This window comes from Kogia breviceps, chromosome 9 (assembly GCF_026419965.1).
Source record: "Kogia breviceps isolate mKogBre1 chromosome 9, mKogBre1 haplotype 1, whole genome shotgun sequence".
NCBI lineage: Eukaryota > Metazoa > Chordata > Mammalia > Artiodactyla > Physeteridae > Kogia > Kogia breviceps.
The window spans coordinates 74,505,627-74,522,571 of NC_081318.1; the positions used below are offsets into that span (position 1 = coordinate 74,505,627).

At 42.3% G+C, this 16,945-nt stretch overlaps 1 protein-coding gene across 9 annotated transcripts in view; it reads right to left on the reverse strand.

Moving 5' to 3' along the window:
• Positions 1-16,945, reverse strand: part of CDCA7L (cell division cycle associated 7 like) — a 202,993-nt gene that overhangs the window by 39,162 nt on the left and 146,886 nt on the right. For 2 of the 9 annotated variants that reach the window (XM_067042656.1, XM_059073947.2), the window contains exon 1: positions 12,097-12,259. The exons of 5 other annotated variants lie outside the window; for them this stretch is intronic. In XM_067042656.1, the coding sequence (XP_066898757.1) occupies positions 12,097-12,120 (24 nt within the window). In that variant the 5' untranslated portion in view covers positions 12,121-12,259. Of the gene's footprint in view, positions 1-12,096; positions 12,260-16,945 lie in introns of those variants that run through there. 2 more of the 9 variants (XM_067042649.1, XM_067042650.1) reach the window with 2 other exon arrangements.

A 16,945-nucleotide genomic window follows, 5' to 3' on the forward strand; every position in this document is an offset into this window, starting at 1 on the left:
ACAACAAACGCTAAAAGAACTTCTCTAGGCAGGAAACACAAGAGAAGGAAAAGACCTACAATAACAAACACAAAACAATTAAGAAATGGTAATAGGAACATACATTATCAATAACTACCTTAATGTAAATGGATTAAATGTTCCAACCAAACAACGTAGACTGGCTGAATGGATACAACAACAAGACCTGTGTATATGCTGTCTACAAGAGACCCACTTCAGACCTAGGGACACATACAGACTGAAAGTGAGCAGATGGAAAAAGATTCCAGGCAAATGGAATCAAAAGAAAGCTGGGAGGGCTTCCCTGGTGGCACAGTGGTTGAGAGTCCGCCTGCCGATGCAGGGGACACGGGTTCGTGCCCCGGTCTGGGAAGATCCCACGTGCCGCGGAGCGGCTGGGCCCGTGAGCCATGGCCGCTGAGCCTGCCCGTCCGGAGCCTGGGCTCCGCAACGGGAGAGGCCATGGTAGTGAGAGGCCCGCGTACTGCAAAAAAAAAAAAGAAAGAAAGCTGGGGGCTTCCCTGGTGGCACAGTGGTTGAGAGTCCGCCTGCTAATGCAGGGGACGCGGGTTCACGCCCCGGTCTGGGAAGATCCCACATGCCGCAGAGCAGCTGGGCCCGTGAGCCGTGGCCGCTGAGCCTGCGCATCTGGAGCCTCTGCTCCGCAATGGGAGAGGCCACAGCAGTGAGAGGACCGCGTACCGCAAAAAAAAAAAAAAAAAAAGAAAGCTGGAGTAGCAATACTCATATCAGATACAATAGACTTTAAAATAAAGACTATTACAAGAGACAAAGACGGACACTACACAATGATCAAGAGATCAATCAAAAAAGAAGATATAACAATTGTAAATACTTATGCACCCAACATAGGAGGACCTCAATAGATAAGGCAAATGCTAACAGCCATAAAAGGGGAAATCGACAGTAACACAATCATAGTAGAGAACTTTAACATCCCACTTACAACAATGAACAGATCATCCAAAATGAAAATAAATAAGGAAACACAAGCTTAAAAGATCCATTAAACAAGATGGACTTAGTTGATACTTACAGGACATTCCATCCAAAAACAAAACACTTTCTTCTCAAGTGATCATGGAACATTCTCCAGGATAGATCAGATCATCTTGGGTCACAAATCAAGTCTTGGTAAATTTAAGAAAACTGAAATCGTATCAAGTATCTTTTCCGACCACAATGCTATGAGACTAAATCCCAATTATAGGAAAAAAAATCTGTAAAAAATACAAACACATGGAGGCTAAACAATACGCTATCAAATAACCAAGAAATCACTGAAGAAATCAAGGAGGAAATCAATAAATGCCTAGAATCAAATGACAATAAAAACACGATGACCCAAAACCTATGGGATGCAGCAAAAGCAGTTCTAAGACGGAACTTTATAGCAATACAATCCTACCTCAAGAAACAAGAAACATCTCAAATAAACAACCTAACCTTACACTTAAAGCAATCAGTGAAAGAACAAAAAAACCCTGAAGTTATCAGAAGGAAAGAAATCATAAATATCAGATCAGAAATAAATGAAAAAGGAATGAAGGAAACGAAAGCAAAGATCAATAAAACTAAAAGTTGGTTCTCTGAGAAGATAAACAAAATTGATAAACCATTAGCCAGACTCATCAAGGAAAAAAGGGAGAAGACTCAAATCAACAGAATTAGAAATGAGAAGGAGAAGTAATAACTGACACTGCAGAAATACAAAGGATCATGAGAGATTACTAGAAGCAACTCTATGCCAATAAAATGTACAACCTGGAAGAAATGGACAGATTCTTATAAAAGAACAACCTTCCGAGACTGAAATAGGAAAAAATAGAAAATATGAACAGAGCACACAAGCACTGAAATTGAGACTGTGATTAAAAATCTTCCAACAGGGCTTCCCTGGTGGCACAGTGGTTGAGAGTCCGCCTGCCGATGCAGGGGACATGGGTTCATGCCCCAGTCTGGGAAGATCCCATAGGCTGCAGAGTGGCCGGGCCCATAAGCCATGGCCACTGAGCCTGTGCGTCCGGAGCCTGTGCTCTGCAATGGGAGAGACCACAACAGTGAGAGGCCTGCATACAGCAAAAAAAAAAAAAAAAAAAAAAAATTCTTCCAACAAACAAAAGTCCAGGACCAGATGGCTTCACGGGCGAATTCTACCAAACGTTTAGAGAAGAGCTAACACCTATCCTTCTCAAAGTCTTCTAAAACACAGCAGAGGGAAGGACACTCCCAAACTTATTCTACGAGGCCACCATCATCACCCTGATACCAAAACCAGACAAAGATGCCACAAAGAAAGAACACTACAGGCCAATATCAATGATGAATGTAGATGCAAAAATCCTCAACAAAATACTAGCAAACAGAATCCAACAGCACATTAAAAAGATCATACACCATGATCAACAGGGGTCTACCCCAGGAATGCAAGGATTCTTCAATATATGCAAATCAATCAACGTGATACACCATATCAACAAACTGAAGGAGAAAAACCATATGATCATCTCAATGGATGCAGAGAAAGCTTTTGACAAAATTCAACACCCATTTATGAAAAAAACGTTCTGGAAAGTACGCAAAGAGGGAACTTACCTCAACATGATAAAGGCCGTATATGACAAACCCACAGCCAACATCGTTCGCAATGGGGAAAAACTGAAATCATTTCAGATTAGGAACAAGACAAGGTTGCCCATTTTCACCACTATTATTTAACACAGTTTTAGAATTTTTAGCCACAGCAATCAAAGAGGAAAAAGAAATAAAAGGAATCCAAATCGGAAAAGAACAAGTAAAACTGTCACTGTTTGCAGATGACATGATACTATACATAGAGAATCCTAAAGATGCTACCAGAAAAGTACTGGACCTAATCAATGAATCTGCTAAAGTAGCAGGATACAAAATTAATGCACAGAAATCTCTTGCATTCCTATATGCTAATGATGAAAAATCTGAAAAAGAAATTAAGGAAACACTTCCATTTACCATTGCGACAAAAAGAATAAAATACCTAGGAATAATCCTACCTAAGGAGGCAAAAGACCTGTATGCAGAAAACCATAAAACACTGATGAAAGAAATTAAAGATGATACAAACAGATGGAATGCTATACCATGTTCTTTGATTAGAAGAGTCCAAGTTGTGAAAATGACTATACTACAGAAAGCTATCTACATATTCAATGCAATCCCTATCAAACTACCAATGGCATTTTTCACAGAACTAGAACAAAAAATTTCACAATTTGTATGTAAACACAAAAAACCCAAATAGCCAAAACAATCTTGAGAAAGAAAAACAGCTGGAGATATCAGGCTCCCTGCCTTTAGACTATATTACAATGCTACAGTAATCAAGATAGTATGGTACTGGCACAAAAACAGAAATATAGATCAGTGGAACAGGATAGAAAGCCCAGAGATAAACCCATGCTCATATGGTCACCCTATCTTTGATAAAAGAGGCAAGAATATAAAATGGAGAAAAGACAGCCTCTTCAATAAGTGGTCCTGGGAAAACTGGACAGCTACATGGAAAAGAATGAAATTAGAACACTCCCTAATACCATACAAAAAAATAAATTCAAAACGGATTAAAGACCTAAATGTAAGGTCAGACACTATAAAACTCATAAAGGAAAACATAGGCAGAACACTCCATGACATAAATCACAGCAAGATCCTTTTGGACCCACCTCCTAGAGAAATGGAAATAAAAACAAACAACTGGGACCTAATGAAACCTAAAAGCTTTTGCACAGCAAAGGGAACCATAAACAAGACCAAAAGACAACACTCAAAATGGGAGAAAAATGTGCAAACAAAGGATTAATCTCTAAAATTTACAAGCAGCTCATGCAGCTCAATATGAAAAAAACAACCTAATCCAAAAAAGGCAGAAGACCTCAACAGACATTTCTCCAAAGAAGATATACAGATTGCCAACAAACACATGAAAGGACGCTCAACGTAACTGATCATTAGAGAAATGCAAATCAAAACTACAATGAGGTATCACCTCACACTGGTCAGAATGGCCATCATCAAAAAATCTACAAATAATAAATGCTGGAGAGGGTGTGGAAAAAAGGGAACCCTGTTGCACTGCTGGTGGGAATGTAAACCTATACAGCCACTATGGAGAACAGTATGTAGGTTCCTTAAAAAACTAAAAATAGAACTACCATACAGCCCAAGTAATCCCACTACTGCGCATATACCCTGAGAAAACCATAATTCAAAAAGAGACATGTACCACAATGTTCATTACAGCTCTGTGTACAAAAGCCAGGACATGGAAGCAACCTAAGTGTCCACTGACAGATGAATGGATAAAGAAGAAATGGCATATATGTACAATGGAATATCACTCAGCCATAGAAAGAAACGAAACTGAGTTATCTGTAGTGAGGGGGATGGACCTAGAATCTGTCATACAGAGTGAAGTAAGTCAGAAAAAGAAAAACAAATACAGTATGTTATCACATATATATGGAATCTTAAAAAAAAATGGTTCTAAAGAAACTAGGGGCAGGACAGGAATAAAGACGCAGACGTAGAGAATGGACTTGAGGACACAGGGAGGGGGAAGGGTAAGCTAGTACAAAGTGAGAGAGTGGCATGGACAAATGCACACTACCAAATGTAAAACAGATAGCTAGTGGGAGGCAGCCACATAGCACAGGGAGATCAGCTTGGTACTTTGTGACCACCTAGAGGGTTGGGATAGGGAAGGTGGGAGGGAGATGCAAGAGGGAGGAGATATGGGGATATATGTATATGTACAGCTGATTCACTATGTTATAAAGCAGAAACTAACACACAATTGTAAAGAATTATACTCCAATAAAGGTGTTAAAAAATTAATTAATTAAACAAATGGGACCTAAATAATCTTATAAGCTTTTGCACAGCTTATAAGAAACCATGAAGACAACAAAAAGACAACCTACACAATGGGAGAAAATACTTGCAAATGATGTGACCAACAAGGGTCTAAATACTAACAGCTCATGCAGCTCAATATCAAAAAAACAAACAATGCAATCAAAAAATGGGCAGAAGACCTAAATAGACATTTAACCAAAGAAGACAGGCAGATGGCCAACAGGCACATGAAAACATGCTCAACATTGGTAATTATTAGAGAAATGCAAATCAAAACTACAGTGAGGTTATCACCTCACACTTGTCAGAATGGCCATCTTTTAAAAGTCTGCAAATAACAAATGCTGGAGAGGGTGTGGAGAAAAGGGAACCCTCCTACACTGTTGGTAGGCAGGAATGTAAACTGGTGCAGCCAGTATGGAGAACAGTATGGAACTTCCTCAGAAAACTAAGAATAGAATTACCATATGATCCAGCAATCCCATTCCTGGGCATATATCTGGACAAAACTATAGTTCAAAAAGATACATGCATCTCTATGTTCATAGCAGCACTATTCACAATAACCAAAACACAGAAACAACCTAAACGTCCATCAACAGATGAACAGATAAAGTATGGTACATATATACAGTGGAATATTACTCAGCCATAAAAAAGAATGAAATAATGCCATTTGCAGCAACATGGATGGACCGAGAGATTATCATACTAAGTGAAGTTAGAAAAACACAAATACCATGATATCATTTTTACGTGAAATTTAAAATATGACATAAATAAACTTATTTACAAAACAGAAACAGACTCACAGACATAAAAAAACAAACTTATGGTTACCAAAGGGGAAAAGGTGGTGGGGGATTTGCAAACATTATATGAATATATTATAAAATGTATATAAAACATAAACAACAAGGTCCTATTGTTCATCACAGGAAACTATATTCAATAGCCTATAATAAACCATAGTGGAAAAAGAATATATATTTGTATAACTGAATCACTTTTGCTGTGCATCAGAAACACAACACTTTAAAACAGCTATACTTCAATAAAAAATAAATATTAAAAAGATGATAGTTAAATGTACTTTTATTTTTCTTAACTTTCCATTTTAAACCAATGCTAATGGAGAACAAAAAAAAGGGCACTAGCCATTTTGCATTAAAAAATATTATTAGGGAATTCAGTATCAGTGAAAAGTTTCCCCCTGTCTTAAGTTTCCCCCCTCAGTCATGGAGCTTTAAGGGAAAAGACAGTGTGGGGTGGGGGACAGAGCAAGGGGGCATCTTTCCTCTTTCAGTGTTTATTAAAGGTTTGACTGCTAAATTCTATACTTCGCAGTTCCATTCCTTAAGCTGGGGAGCTCAGTGACAGCCTGAGGGCTCTCAGAACCACAGGTGGGACAGGAGAGGGGAATTTTTTCCCCAGAAGAATAGTTTAAAATAGCATTTTTGTATTAAAACAAATAAAAATGTATCACGGAATAGGCATGACTTTTAAAGACAAAACTGGAGATTAATAAGGAAATCTCTTGCACAGGCAGGGTGGGACCGCACACCTCCAGGCCTCTGGAACAGGTATGAACTGGCCTGCATCATTAGTTAGTCCAAGAGAAAATTGCCAGAAGCCCTGCTCCAGCTTGTCATACCTCACGCCTGCCTCACTATACACTGACAACCCTAAACCATCTTTCTTAAAAAATTCTACAAACATTTAACAGCTATGATATGCCAGGCTCTTCACACACAGGGATAATTATCACCTTGGCCTGCCACGTGATTTGGGGTGATCAACCATCACCCTGGCGTAAATCCTGGGCCCTCCTAACAGAGGAGGAGTTCTACCAGCAGGCAGTTGAGGGAGGGCCAGGCCTTGTGCCAAAAGACTCAAAGGCCAGAGCTCACTCACAAATGCAAGGCACTCGCCAGGTCCATAGGATCCTCCAGTAGTAGAGCTTAAGTATGGGGGGCTGCTCACACAGCAGTGCTGCTTCTATGGAGGGTCTGGGGAAACGGGTGAGGGGGTTTGTGGGGAGGGACCCGTGGACCACGTCCAGCCCTGAGGATATGGGTTCAACTGGCAGGACACAAGACACCTGGGAAGGAGTCACCACACACCTGGTAGCCTGGGCTGTCCAGAAGCACAGTCCTCAGACCTCTTACTTCGGTATTTGATATGCTACTTTGTTAACGTTTTAAGTGCAACATGCAACCAGAACATGCCTAGATCTTAAGTGCAGAGCTTGGTGAAGTTTTACAAACTGCACCTACCCATTATAACCAGCACCCACATCAAGAAATAGTTTCTTTTTTTTTTTTAGCTCTCAGTAACCACTTTATAATGATTGAACCTACTGTCTGAACTTTGGACATCCGAACTTCAATAAAGACACATTTTTGGGAACGCCATCTAGAAGATGATTTATAGTTAAAATAAGCAAGACCAAAGAAAGCTTAACTTAGAGGCTCTAAGTTCAGGACAAAAACTTAGTCATTATTTCAGGTTAGTTATCATGAGCCCTGATTCTAACCTGGGCAAAAAGTGCCTTCTCTCAGCTAATACAGCAAATCAAATGGGGAAATGCCTTAGGAAAAAAAATACGTGAGAGGTTCCCATCTACTGAAAATCACGCACGCTCTACAGATAGTAAGTACATGACAGGGAAACAGCAATTAAAAACAGCGTTGACTTCAACACAATACAATACGGTATGTACCACCCCAAGACATTCATTGCAAAGTTTCTTAAATTTGTTAATAATTTAAAACTTTTCAACATAAAATACACACCTGAATGAAACATTACACAATCATTGAAAATGAAAACCATAAAGACCTGCAAGCTACTCAGAAAAATAGTACTGAGAGTGCTAAAGAAAGCAGAATTCAAACAGCAATCATACTATAAAAGTTAACCAAAAAAGGTGACTTGGACAAAGGCAAACAATGAATGGAAAATGTCTAGAAAATGATGCCCAGGGAGGAGAGACGTAGAACAATAGTTCAATTTTTGTTTCCTTTTCAGCTTCTATGAACAGCGTATTACTTGCACAATATAAAATTCATCTAAAAGTCATTCCTATGTAAAAACTTTGTGGATCTTATTCATATTCCCAAGCTGACTTTTACCAACAGCATCCAAAGAATCATCCTACTCAAACCATAACTTGTCCAGTTCTTTAAAAAGAACCAGACCAGCTGCTGTTAACACCCCAGCCCTTCTCTTTAAAAGGAGGGGCAAAGGTATCGTAAGAAAACCCCAAAGCGCTGACATCCCCTTCTGTTTAAATAGTACGTTAAACTTGGTGTGTCCTTGCTTATCTCAATGGCATCGTAAGCTGAGGAAAGATTTCTAGCCTCACAACATTTCAGAGAAAGTTGTGTGACGTGCCAAGACCCGATGATTCTAGCAGCAAGAGTCAAGCCCCAGCTCTGGAGACAGAATTCTGGCTCAGCTCCTTCCTTGCTAGGCTGCCCTGAGAAAATCACTCTATTAGGCTTATCTTTAAAATGCAGATAATACAACCTACTTCAGGGAACTACAGTGAGGATTAAATCTGTTAAATGTTAAGTACCTAGCACAGCATGACTTTTAAAAGGAATTGATCGTTTCCCTTCCTTGGAGGATGCAGGGCTGGTTGGGGGGTTGGGGAAGGATGACTCTTAAGGTCTTCTCCCATCCCCAAAACCCAAGGCCGCCTAGGTCCCTATAGCTCAAGGCAGGAGCCAGCTGAGCTCTGGCAAAGGCAGAAGAGGCAAGGAGTTCCAGGGTGACCTTTGAGGGCTGGGGAACGAACAGTGTTTTCTGTCTTTCTTTCTTCCACCATAACTGACATAATATCTAGCACACAGTAGGTGCTAAAAGGACATCGGACAAATGGACTAACCCATTCAGGGGGCCTTCTGGCCTAAACTGATGATCATGAAGAAAAACAGGCAGGAAGCCATCAACTACTTGAACTAAAATTCTGGTCCCTTTCACTGTGGGACTCCACAACCTATTTATGCACTATACACAGGGTGCTGGCATTTACCACTATGGAAGAAAACTATCCTGCATGTTAACTTCAGCGATATGCCTACTGTGCCTCTGAATGGTCCTGTTTAAAAACATTCACAAACCACTGCTTTTCAAAAGGAAAAGGAAATGGTCTCCAAAATATTTTCTTATCTCGATCCCTCCCCAAGTAGCCTGCATCAATTCCACTTTGATGCATAAAGCTATATCCTTTACAAAACAAAACTGTATCTTGGAGTTAAAAAGTCTCGAAGAGAGTAAAAGAGAACTCTCAAGGATGATGTAAAACTAGGACGCCTAGACTACTCTATTCGAATGGCTTTATTGAACTTTTTTGTTAACTTACTGTACTGTTCCTAAACTGTTTTAAGTCACATAAGTATCTTATGGTTTTCTGTCCTGTGTACCTGACCAGATCGGAATTGCTGTGCTATCTGAGGTTTCTCCTGATCACTGAGAATTCAGCTCTTTTATGGATGGGAGGTCAGCAGTACATCAAAATGACAAATGTGCTGGCCTTCTAAGAAATCACAAATGACCCCCCTCTGTGACCAGTTTCTGGGGCTCTGGGCACCCATTTTAAGGCACAGGATCAGATGGGTACACTCTGTGGCTGTGAGATCACTATCAGAAAAATGCCTTTTCTCCTCCGAACAGCATGTTCCACGCGTATTCATAAGAACATTTAGCATCGTTTCCTTCTCTAAGGTTCCAACCTGCACCCTATCAGTAGAAGACAGTAAAAGGACCACACTGACATTCAGGACCTCCCAGCCTCTCTGCTAGGAAGCGGAGGCAGTCCCATCCTCCAGCTCCTGCAAGCTTCACTGCTGAGCCATCTCAGTAAGGGACCATCCCCTCATCTTTACTGGCCATTATTCCTATCATTCAATACAAAAGCACAAAGACCCAGTGGTCAGCCCAACAAGGACTAGAGCCCAGGGGAGGCGTGATCACTGTCAGAGGACATCAAATCCGACACACTGTTGAGGCTGCAGAAAAGCAGAGGCTAGAAAGGAGTTCAGAGTTTAAACGAATTTCTTATTTCCTCCCTGACTAGTTCCCTTTACTCATAACATCGGGCCTAAGCTGCTTTACTGAAGCCCCTTCCAGCTCTATACCTTACAAGGGATGGAAATTGTATCTGCTGTAGGCGTTAGATTAAAACCCACTGCACACTGGGCTGAGCCTTCCTTCAGTGTGCACTCATGCCCCGCTTCAGGCCGTTCATCACACTGCTTTACGCTTAAGACTTAGGTACAGAGAACTTAACATCCTGCTGGGCCTTATGTGTTCATTAAGTGCTCTATTCGCAGTCACTTGCCCACCCCGTAGAATCATTCTCCACTCATTTAAATTAAAGAGGCTATAATATGCCCACACTTAAATTATGATGAACAGGAACATTTCCACTGGAAAAATTCTCACACATCTTAATTTGCCCTGTCAATTAGGAGGTCTTTTGACAATGGCGGGGGGGGGGGGGGGGGGGGGGAGAACCTGATCATCTTACAAAAGTAATCTGCCCTAATGGGTGCATAATGGGTCAGATATAATTTGTGGCTTACCGCCACATGGTAAATAGTTTACTTAACACTTTAGAGCTACCAAAAGTTAGCCTTATTATTTGACAGTAAAATGTTCATCTCCAACTAAACATTCTGGGACATTTTAAATTTCTTAAGCAGGAACTGTGGTGATGCAGCACCACCAGAACAACATGTTCCAGGAACGATACATCAAGATACATTTGCTGATGAAATTCACAAGCTCCTTCCCCAAGGGTTCAAATCCTGGAGAAACCCAAACCTCCTAAAAGCCTAAGATACTAACTATATGGTAAAGGTCATTGGCAAAAACAAAAACAAAAACTAAGCCTGTCCCATCCTTTCTTGAGTTAGTTTCCCTTGCTTTTAATACCTCACTTCATTGGAGAAATTCAAAAAATACTCTTTCTCTTAAACATCCACAATAGATTTTTCTCAAGTATCCACTTTCAGGAAGCCTTTCAGAAATCACCAAATGGCCAAAGCGACCATTAGTGGCTTGGTCTCTAATGTGCCGCCAGACCCAGGCAGGTGACAGCGTCACGGGCTCAGGCACCACCGGCCAGCCCAGCAGCTGGGCCCCGGTCGCTTCGCGTCTCCCAAATCCTGCGGGTGCCCAGCACCCAGGTGGAGAAAGGAGGTAAACACCAGCCAAGGGTAAGGTGGAAGCAGTGAGTCAGAGGCGCTCACAAAAGCAAGAAAAAACCCAACCCTCATACAAAGCATCTCTCGGGCTCCTACAACTTGCTTCCTTTCTAAAAGGTTTATATTTAGTTCGTTTGAAAAAGTTTTTATTGCTTACCTCTGAATAAATTATGTATATTCATTACTAGAGAGTAAAGCGCTTTTAAAAAGTAAAAAAGAAAACTGAAGCTAAATCCACATCCCACCACCCATTGTAATATTTGGGAGCTTGTTAATGAGATTTTTAAGACCTAGTTAAAACCATAATAGGTACCTGCGGTGGTGCTGTATACACGGTTTGCGAGCTTGGAGCTTTTTGTTTTTTAACCTGGTCTAATGACGCTGCCAGTTCCCCCAAGCGGTTACAAGTTCCTTAAAAACATTTCCAAAAGTTCTAGAACAAATACAAAAGCAACGCTTTTTAAACTCCATTATCCAAGTTGAATTGGCCCGATGCTCGACTATGTTTTTTTAGAAAATCACACTTAAACTCATCTCCATGCCAATGCCAGAGAAAGTGGGGGGCGCGCACCGAAAAAGCTTCCCCCTCCCCCAGTCCCACGAGCACCGCAAACGCAGTCGCTCTGCCACTGCGGCCTCCCCGCCTGCACTGCCCTCGAGTTCATCCGCTCCCCGGGCTCGCGGCCGCAGCGACCCAGCGGACTACCCCGAGGCCCCACCCGGGCCAGCGGCGAGCGCCCGCGTGCGGCGGCACCCGGCCTCTCCGCTCCAGGTGGCACACCCGTAAACACCGCACACACCTGCGGGGCGTGCCCGCTCCGGCGTCGGCGGGACTGGGCGCGCCCGATCCACAACGCGGCAGCCGAGGGCCACGTTTCCAGCCCAAGGCGGGGCGCAAGGCCAAGCGCAAAGGGAAGGCAGGCCGAGGGTGCGTCCGGGCTGCGGCGGGCGGCCAGATCCTCACCTGCGAGCCAGTCGCCAACTCCATTCTTCCCCGCTGGGCTCCGACCTCCTCCCAGCACGCGGCCACGGGAGCCTGGCTCGCCACGGGCCCGACGCACGGAGGTCGCCCGCGGCCGCACAGCGCGCTCGCTCCGCCTGGAGCTCCGGCGGGCCGGGGGAGGGGCGCACTCGGCGCCCGGGACAGGGGGAGCGCCCCGCGCCGCCCACTTGGCGCCGCAGCGCCAGCCCTCGAGGCTCCTCTTACAGGACCCAAACTTCGCGACCGGTGAACTTCGCTTTGCAGGCGGTGCAAGAGGGGCTGCAGCTGGGAGCCGCCCGGGGTGGCTGCCAATCTGGGGGCGCCGGACTCCCCCCTGCAGTGGAGGGAGGGAGTGGAGCCGTCCGGCCCAGTTTTGCGCGGGAGAAATGAGAGGGGGCAGTCCCGGCGTATCCTCCCGCTGGCACGCCCGGCTGCGGCGCCCGCCGAATCTTTGCAGGGTTTGTTCCAGGTAGTAGCCTGGAGCGCAGAGCCTCTGCACCAATCGGTGTCTCGGATCCGGGAAAGCATTTTAGGGCTGCCTCAGAACTTGTTTTGTAGTTGTAAAGGGGCGGGGTTCCGACGCCTCTCAAAACATTCGCTTTGGGGTTCGCTTTGCAAAACTGGGAACCAACCCCCCCCCTGGAACTTTAAACGGTCTGTTCTATACCACTGTACACGTAGGCCTTTCAGCCTCACTAGACAGAGAGTTTTAGAGGTCAGGGAGGCTGATAAACAAATATTGGCTGAACACCTACTACTGTGTGTACGGCGCTGTGTACACAAGCTTGAGCAAAAAACAGGCCCCTGCTCAGTTGGAGCTTACTGTCTGGGAACCAGCCACCGACATAATATAAATGTAGTAATGACATAAATAAGTGTAATAATATAATTAATTAACTTGATTAATTTAATTAACAATGAATTCAAATAATACCTTTAATTAATAATGGTGATAATAAGTTCAGTAATAGGATGCAAATAAATGTAAATTTGGAGTTATGATAGATACCAGGAGGGAAAAGGTAAGTGGTACTATGGTGGTGTAGAACAGGGGGACTTAATTTGATGCAAGTCAGGGAAGACGAGTTAGAGTTTTCAGGTATGAAGAGTGAAAAATTAAGTAGGTGGAGGTTTTGGAATGCTTGAAATAAGTGTTGGGGAGGGTGGTAGATAAATTGTCCTGAAATTGTAGCAGGTTTGCTATAAAACTTCTCTCAATAGTCGGCTCTATGGGCTTCCCTGGTGGCGCAGTGGTTGAGAATCCGCCTGCCAATGCAGGAGACACGGGTTCGTGCCCTGGTCCGGGAAGATCCCACATGCCGTGGAGCAACTAAGCCCGTGAGCCATGGCCGCTGAGCCTGTGCGTCCGGAGCCTGTGCTCCGCAACGGGAGAGGCCACAACAGTGAGAGGCCCGCATACCGAAAAAAAAATAGTCGGCTCTACAGATATTTCGTATTAATACTATATTTTTTGACCCTCCTACGCTGTTGGTAGGAATGTAAACTGGTCCAGCCACTACAGAGAACAGTATGAAGTTTCCTTTAAAAACTAAATATAGGGTTACCACATGTGTCAGCAATCCCACTCCTGGGCATGTATCTGGAAAAAACTATAATTCAAAAAATACATGCCCCCCATGTTCACAGCAGCACTATTCACAATAGCCAAGATACGGAGACAACCCAAGTGCCCATCAACAAATGACTGGCTTAAGGAGATGTGGTGTATATACACACAGGGGAATATTAGCCACAAAAAGGAAAGAAATTTTGCCATTTGCTGCAACATGGATGAACCTAGAGAATATCAAACCAAGTGAAGTCAGACAGAAAGACAAATACCATATGATATCATTTACGTGTGGAATCTAAAAAACATGATACAAATGAACTTATTTACAGAACAGAAATAGACTCACAGACATAGAAAACAAACTTACAGTTACCAAAGGGGAAGGGGGAGATAAACTAGAAGTTTGGGATTAACAGATACACACTACTATATGTAAAATAGATAACCAGCAAGGACCTACTGTATAGCACAGGGAACTATATTCAATATCTTGTAATAACCTATCATGGAAAAGAATCTGAAAAAGAAAAGATAGATAGATAGATATGGATATAGATACAAACTGAATCACTGTGCTGTACATCTGAAACAAACACATTGTCGATCAACTATACTACAATTTTTAAAAAAGGAAAGAAAAAAATACTACATTTTTTTGAAAAAAAAAAAAAGACACAGCTTTCCAGACTGTAGAATTCCCAAAGTTGTTATAGATTTATCCTTTTTTACTTGGAACAATCAAGTATTTATATGTTAGTGCCAAGACTGAATCACATTTGTGGTACCAGAACATCCATGGATGTGAAGCAGTTATGGGTTTGTTGATTCTCTTAAGCTTCCAGGTGACTGCAATGAGCAGGTATATTTGAGAACCATCGCTCTAGTCTAGCTTGGTTGTTTGCAAAGTGGGGTTTTAAGACCAACAGCATCAGCATCACCTGAACTCTGGCGAAGAAATCCAATTTCATGGGCCTCATCCCAGACCTACCAAATTGGAAACTCTGTGGGGCGGCGCCCAACAATCTGACTTCAGATCATCATCCAGGTAATTCTGATCCTGGCTTAAAGAACCACCACGCTTGTAATGCAAGGTCAACTGCTCACCAGCTGGGTGACCTTGGGACTAATCATTGAGCTTTCTTTTCCTCCTCTGTAAAATGGGGATACTGCACATCTGCTCAATCCATGCAACAGTATTCCTACAAAAATGAACACGTAGTATCAGACGTGATTGTATTTTGAAAAGGCTAGGGTGGTGGATAGTTGTGAGTAGTATCAATAGTGATAATCCTTCCATTTACTAAACACTGACCACGTTCCAGGAACTGCTTATGCTTTATTTCACTCATTCATTGCCACAAACATGTGATGTACATAATCCTATCATTTTTCAGAGGAGGAAACTGAAGCTTTGAGGGCTTAAAAAACTTGCTCATGGTGACCTAGCAGAGCCAAGCTAGAACCCAGATGAGTCTTACTGCTAAGCTCTACTCTCCCCTTTTTGCCTCTATTAGGGTAGCTTGGTGTATGGGGGAGGGGGAGTGATGGTAATGGAAGAAATTCAAACCTTAAGAAAATGGGAACCAGTTTCCTTAAGTACTATCATCCCAACCTACTTATTTACTGTGCCTAAGATTCTGGTTTCTTCTCCCCCATTTGTTTCTGAAAGTAATTATTTTAACATGTAGACGCCACTTTTAACAAGTGTCGAGGAAAATAATCAATGAACAATCAATAATAAGAATAGAAAAGAATTTTATCTGAGCCAAACTGAGGACGGTAGCCCAGAAGCCGGCTTCTCAGATTACTCTGAGAAACTGCTCCAGAGAAGCAGGGTTTTTCAGCACAGGTTTATATCTTGTCAGAGCAAAGAACATTAAACAAGTCAGGGATACATTTCTTCAAGTTTCAAAAAAAAAAAAAAACAGACCAGCATATACAGTATGGCCTTGGCACCTGGGAAGGGAGTCTTATCATTAAAGGAGAACCAGTACTGGCATTCCAGGAAGAAGGGCATTTAATCTTTATTTTTAACATGGATATTCTTTACTTCTGGTCAAGGTGCCCTTTTCTTTAATAATTAAAGCAGAGTTACAAATGTATGTTTGATAGGCCACAAACAGGCTACTGTAGTTAGCATAAAATTCAAGTTAACTCATGTATAAGCCAGAATGACTTCCCCGTACCTTAATATGTGAACACTTCTTTCATCTCTAGTATTTCTGCAGTCTTTTCAAGAGTCTTCCCCTTACCCCACCACAGACACCTTGTCTCTCTTTTCCAAAATCTACACATGATCAGAACGTTCATGTGGCTAAATTGTCCCAAATGGTTGCTCTCGGCTGATTATCTGATCACCATGTCTTTCACAGCTTTTGGCACTGACCTACTTATCATGTCTCGATTCTTTTACAACTTTTGAGTCCAGATGAGCTCCTGACCTTGCTAACTGGAGCCCAGCAGGAGGAAATTTCTGACAGCATAAAATTCAAGGTCTAATCTTAAGACTAAGTAATGAAAACAAGAACCATAAATTCCCAGTTGGGCTCAGGAAACAGAGTACAAGAGGACTTGGGCTTTTCTGACAGTTACTTCCAAAGCAAATCATATTTATCTATGAAATATGGTTAAGAGGCCATCTACTGTGAAAGCATGTTAAGTATGGCTTGTTACAGAATATCATTCTGCAAGCACAGCCTTGCCACACTCCTGTTATAAACAGGAGGAGGTGGACTGTTTCAATCAGACTTGAACTAAAGAAGCTGGAATGTTATATTTTGAGGGGTTTTTTGGTTTGTTTTTTAAGAAGAGCAACAGACCAGCTCCCTTGTCTCTTTCCTACAATTGTTCCCACTCCATCTTTCCTCTCCACTTTCTTCCTAAACACTCCAAACTGTCAAGCATTTTATCTACCAGAGCTTGCAGTTCTCCACGGACTCAGGAAAGGCTGACAGGATTTCTTATGTAAAGAGACATTTTTGCAATTCTTTAGGAAAGCTGGGAGATGTGATGGTCACAATCTATTATATACTTAACATGCTTCCCCAATGGTAGGAAGAAAAGCAAAACAAACAGAAACCAATACAACAATAATAATAATCTATGGAGTTCTACTTTTTCAGAAACGGCTCATGTTGTATAGACTATTAGTGCCTGGAACGTACTCATAGCCTAAAAACCATGTTCAGAAAAAAGGTAAAACAGTGTCTACATTACAGCCAAAAAGGGAATTCAGCCACAAGGTTGAAACTGAAGGAA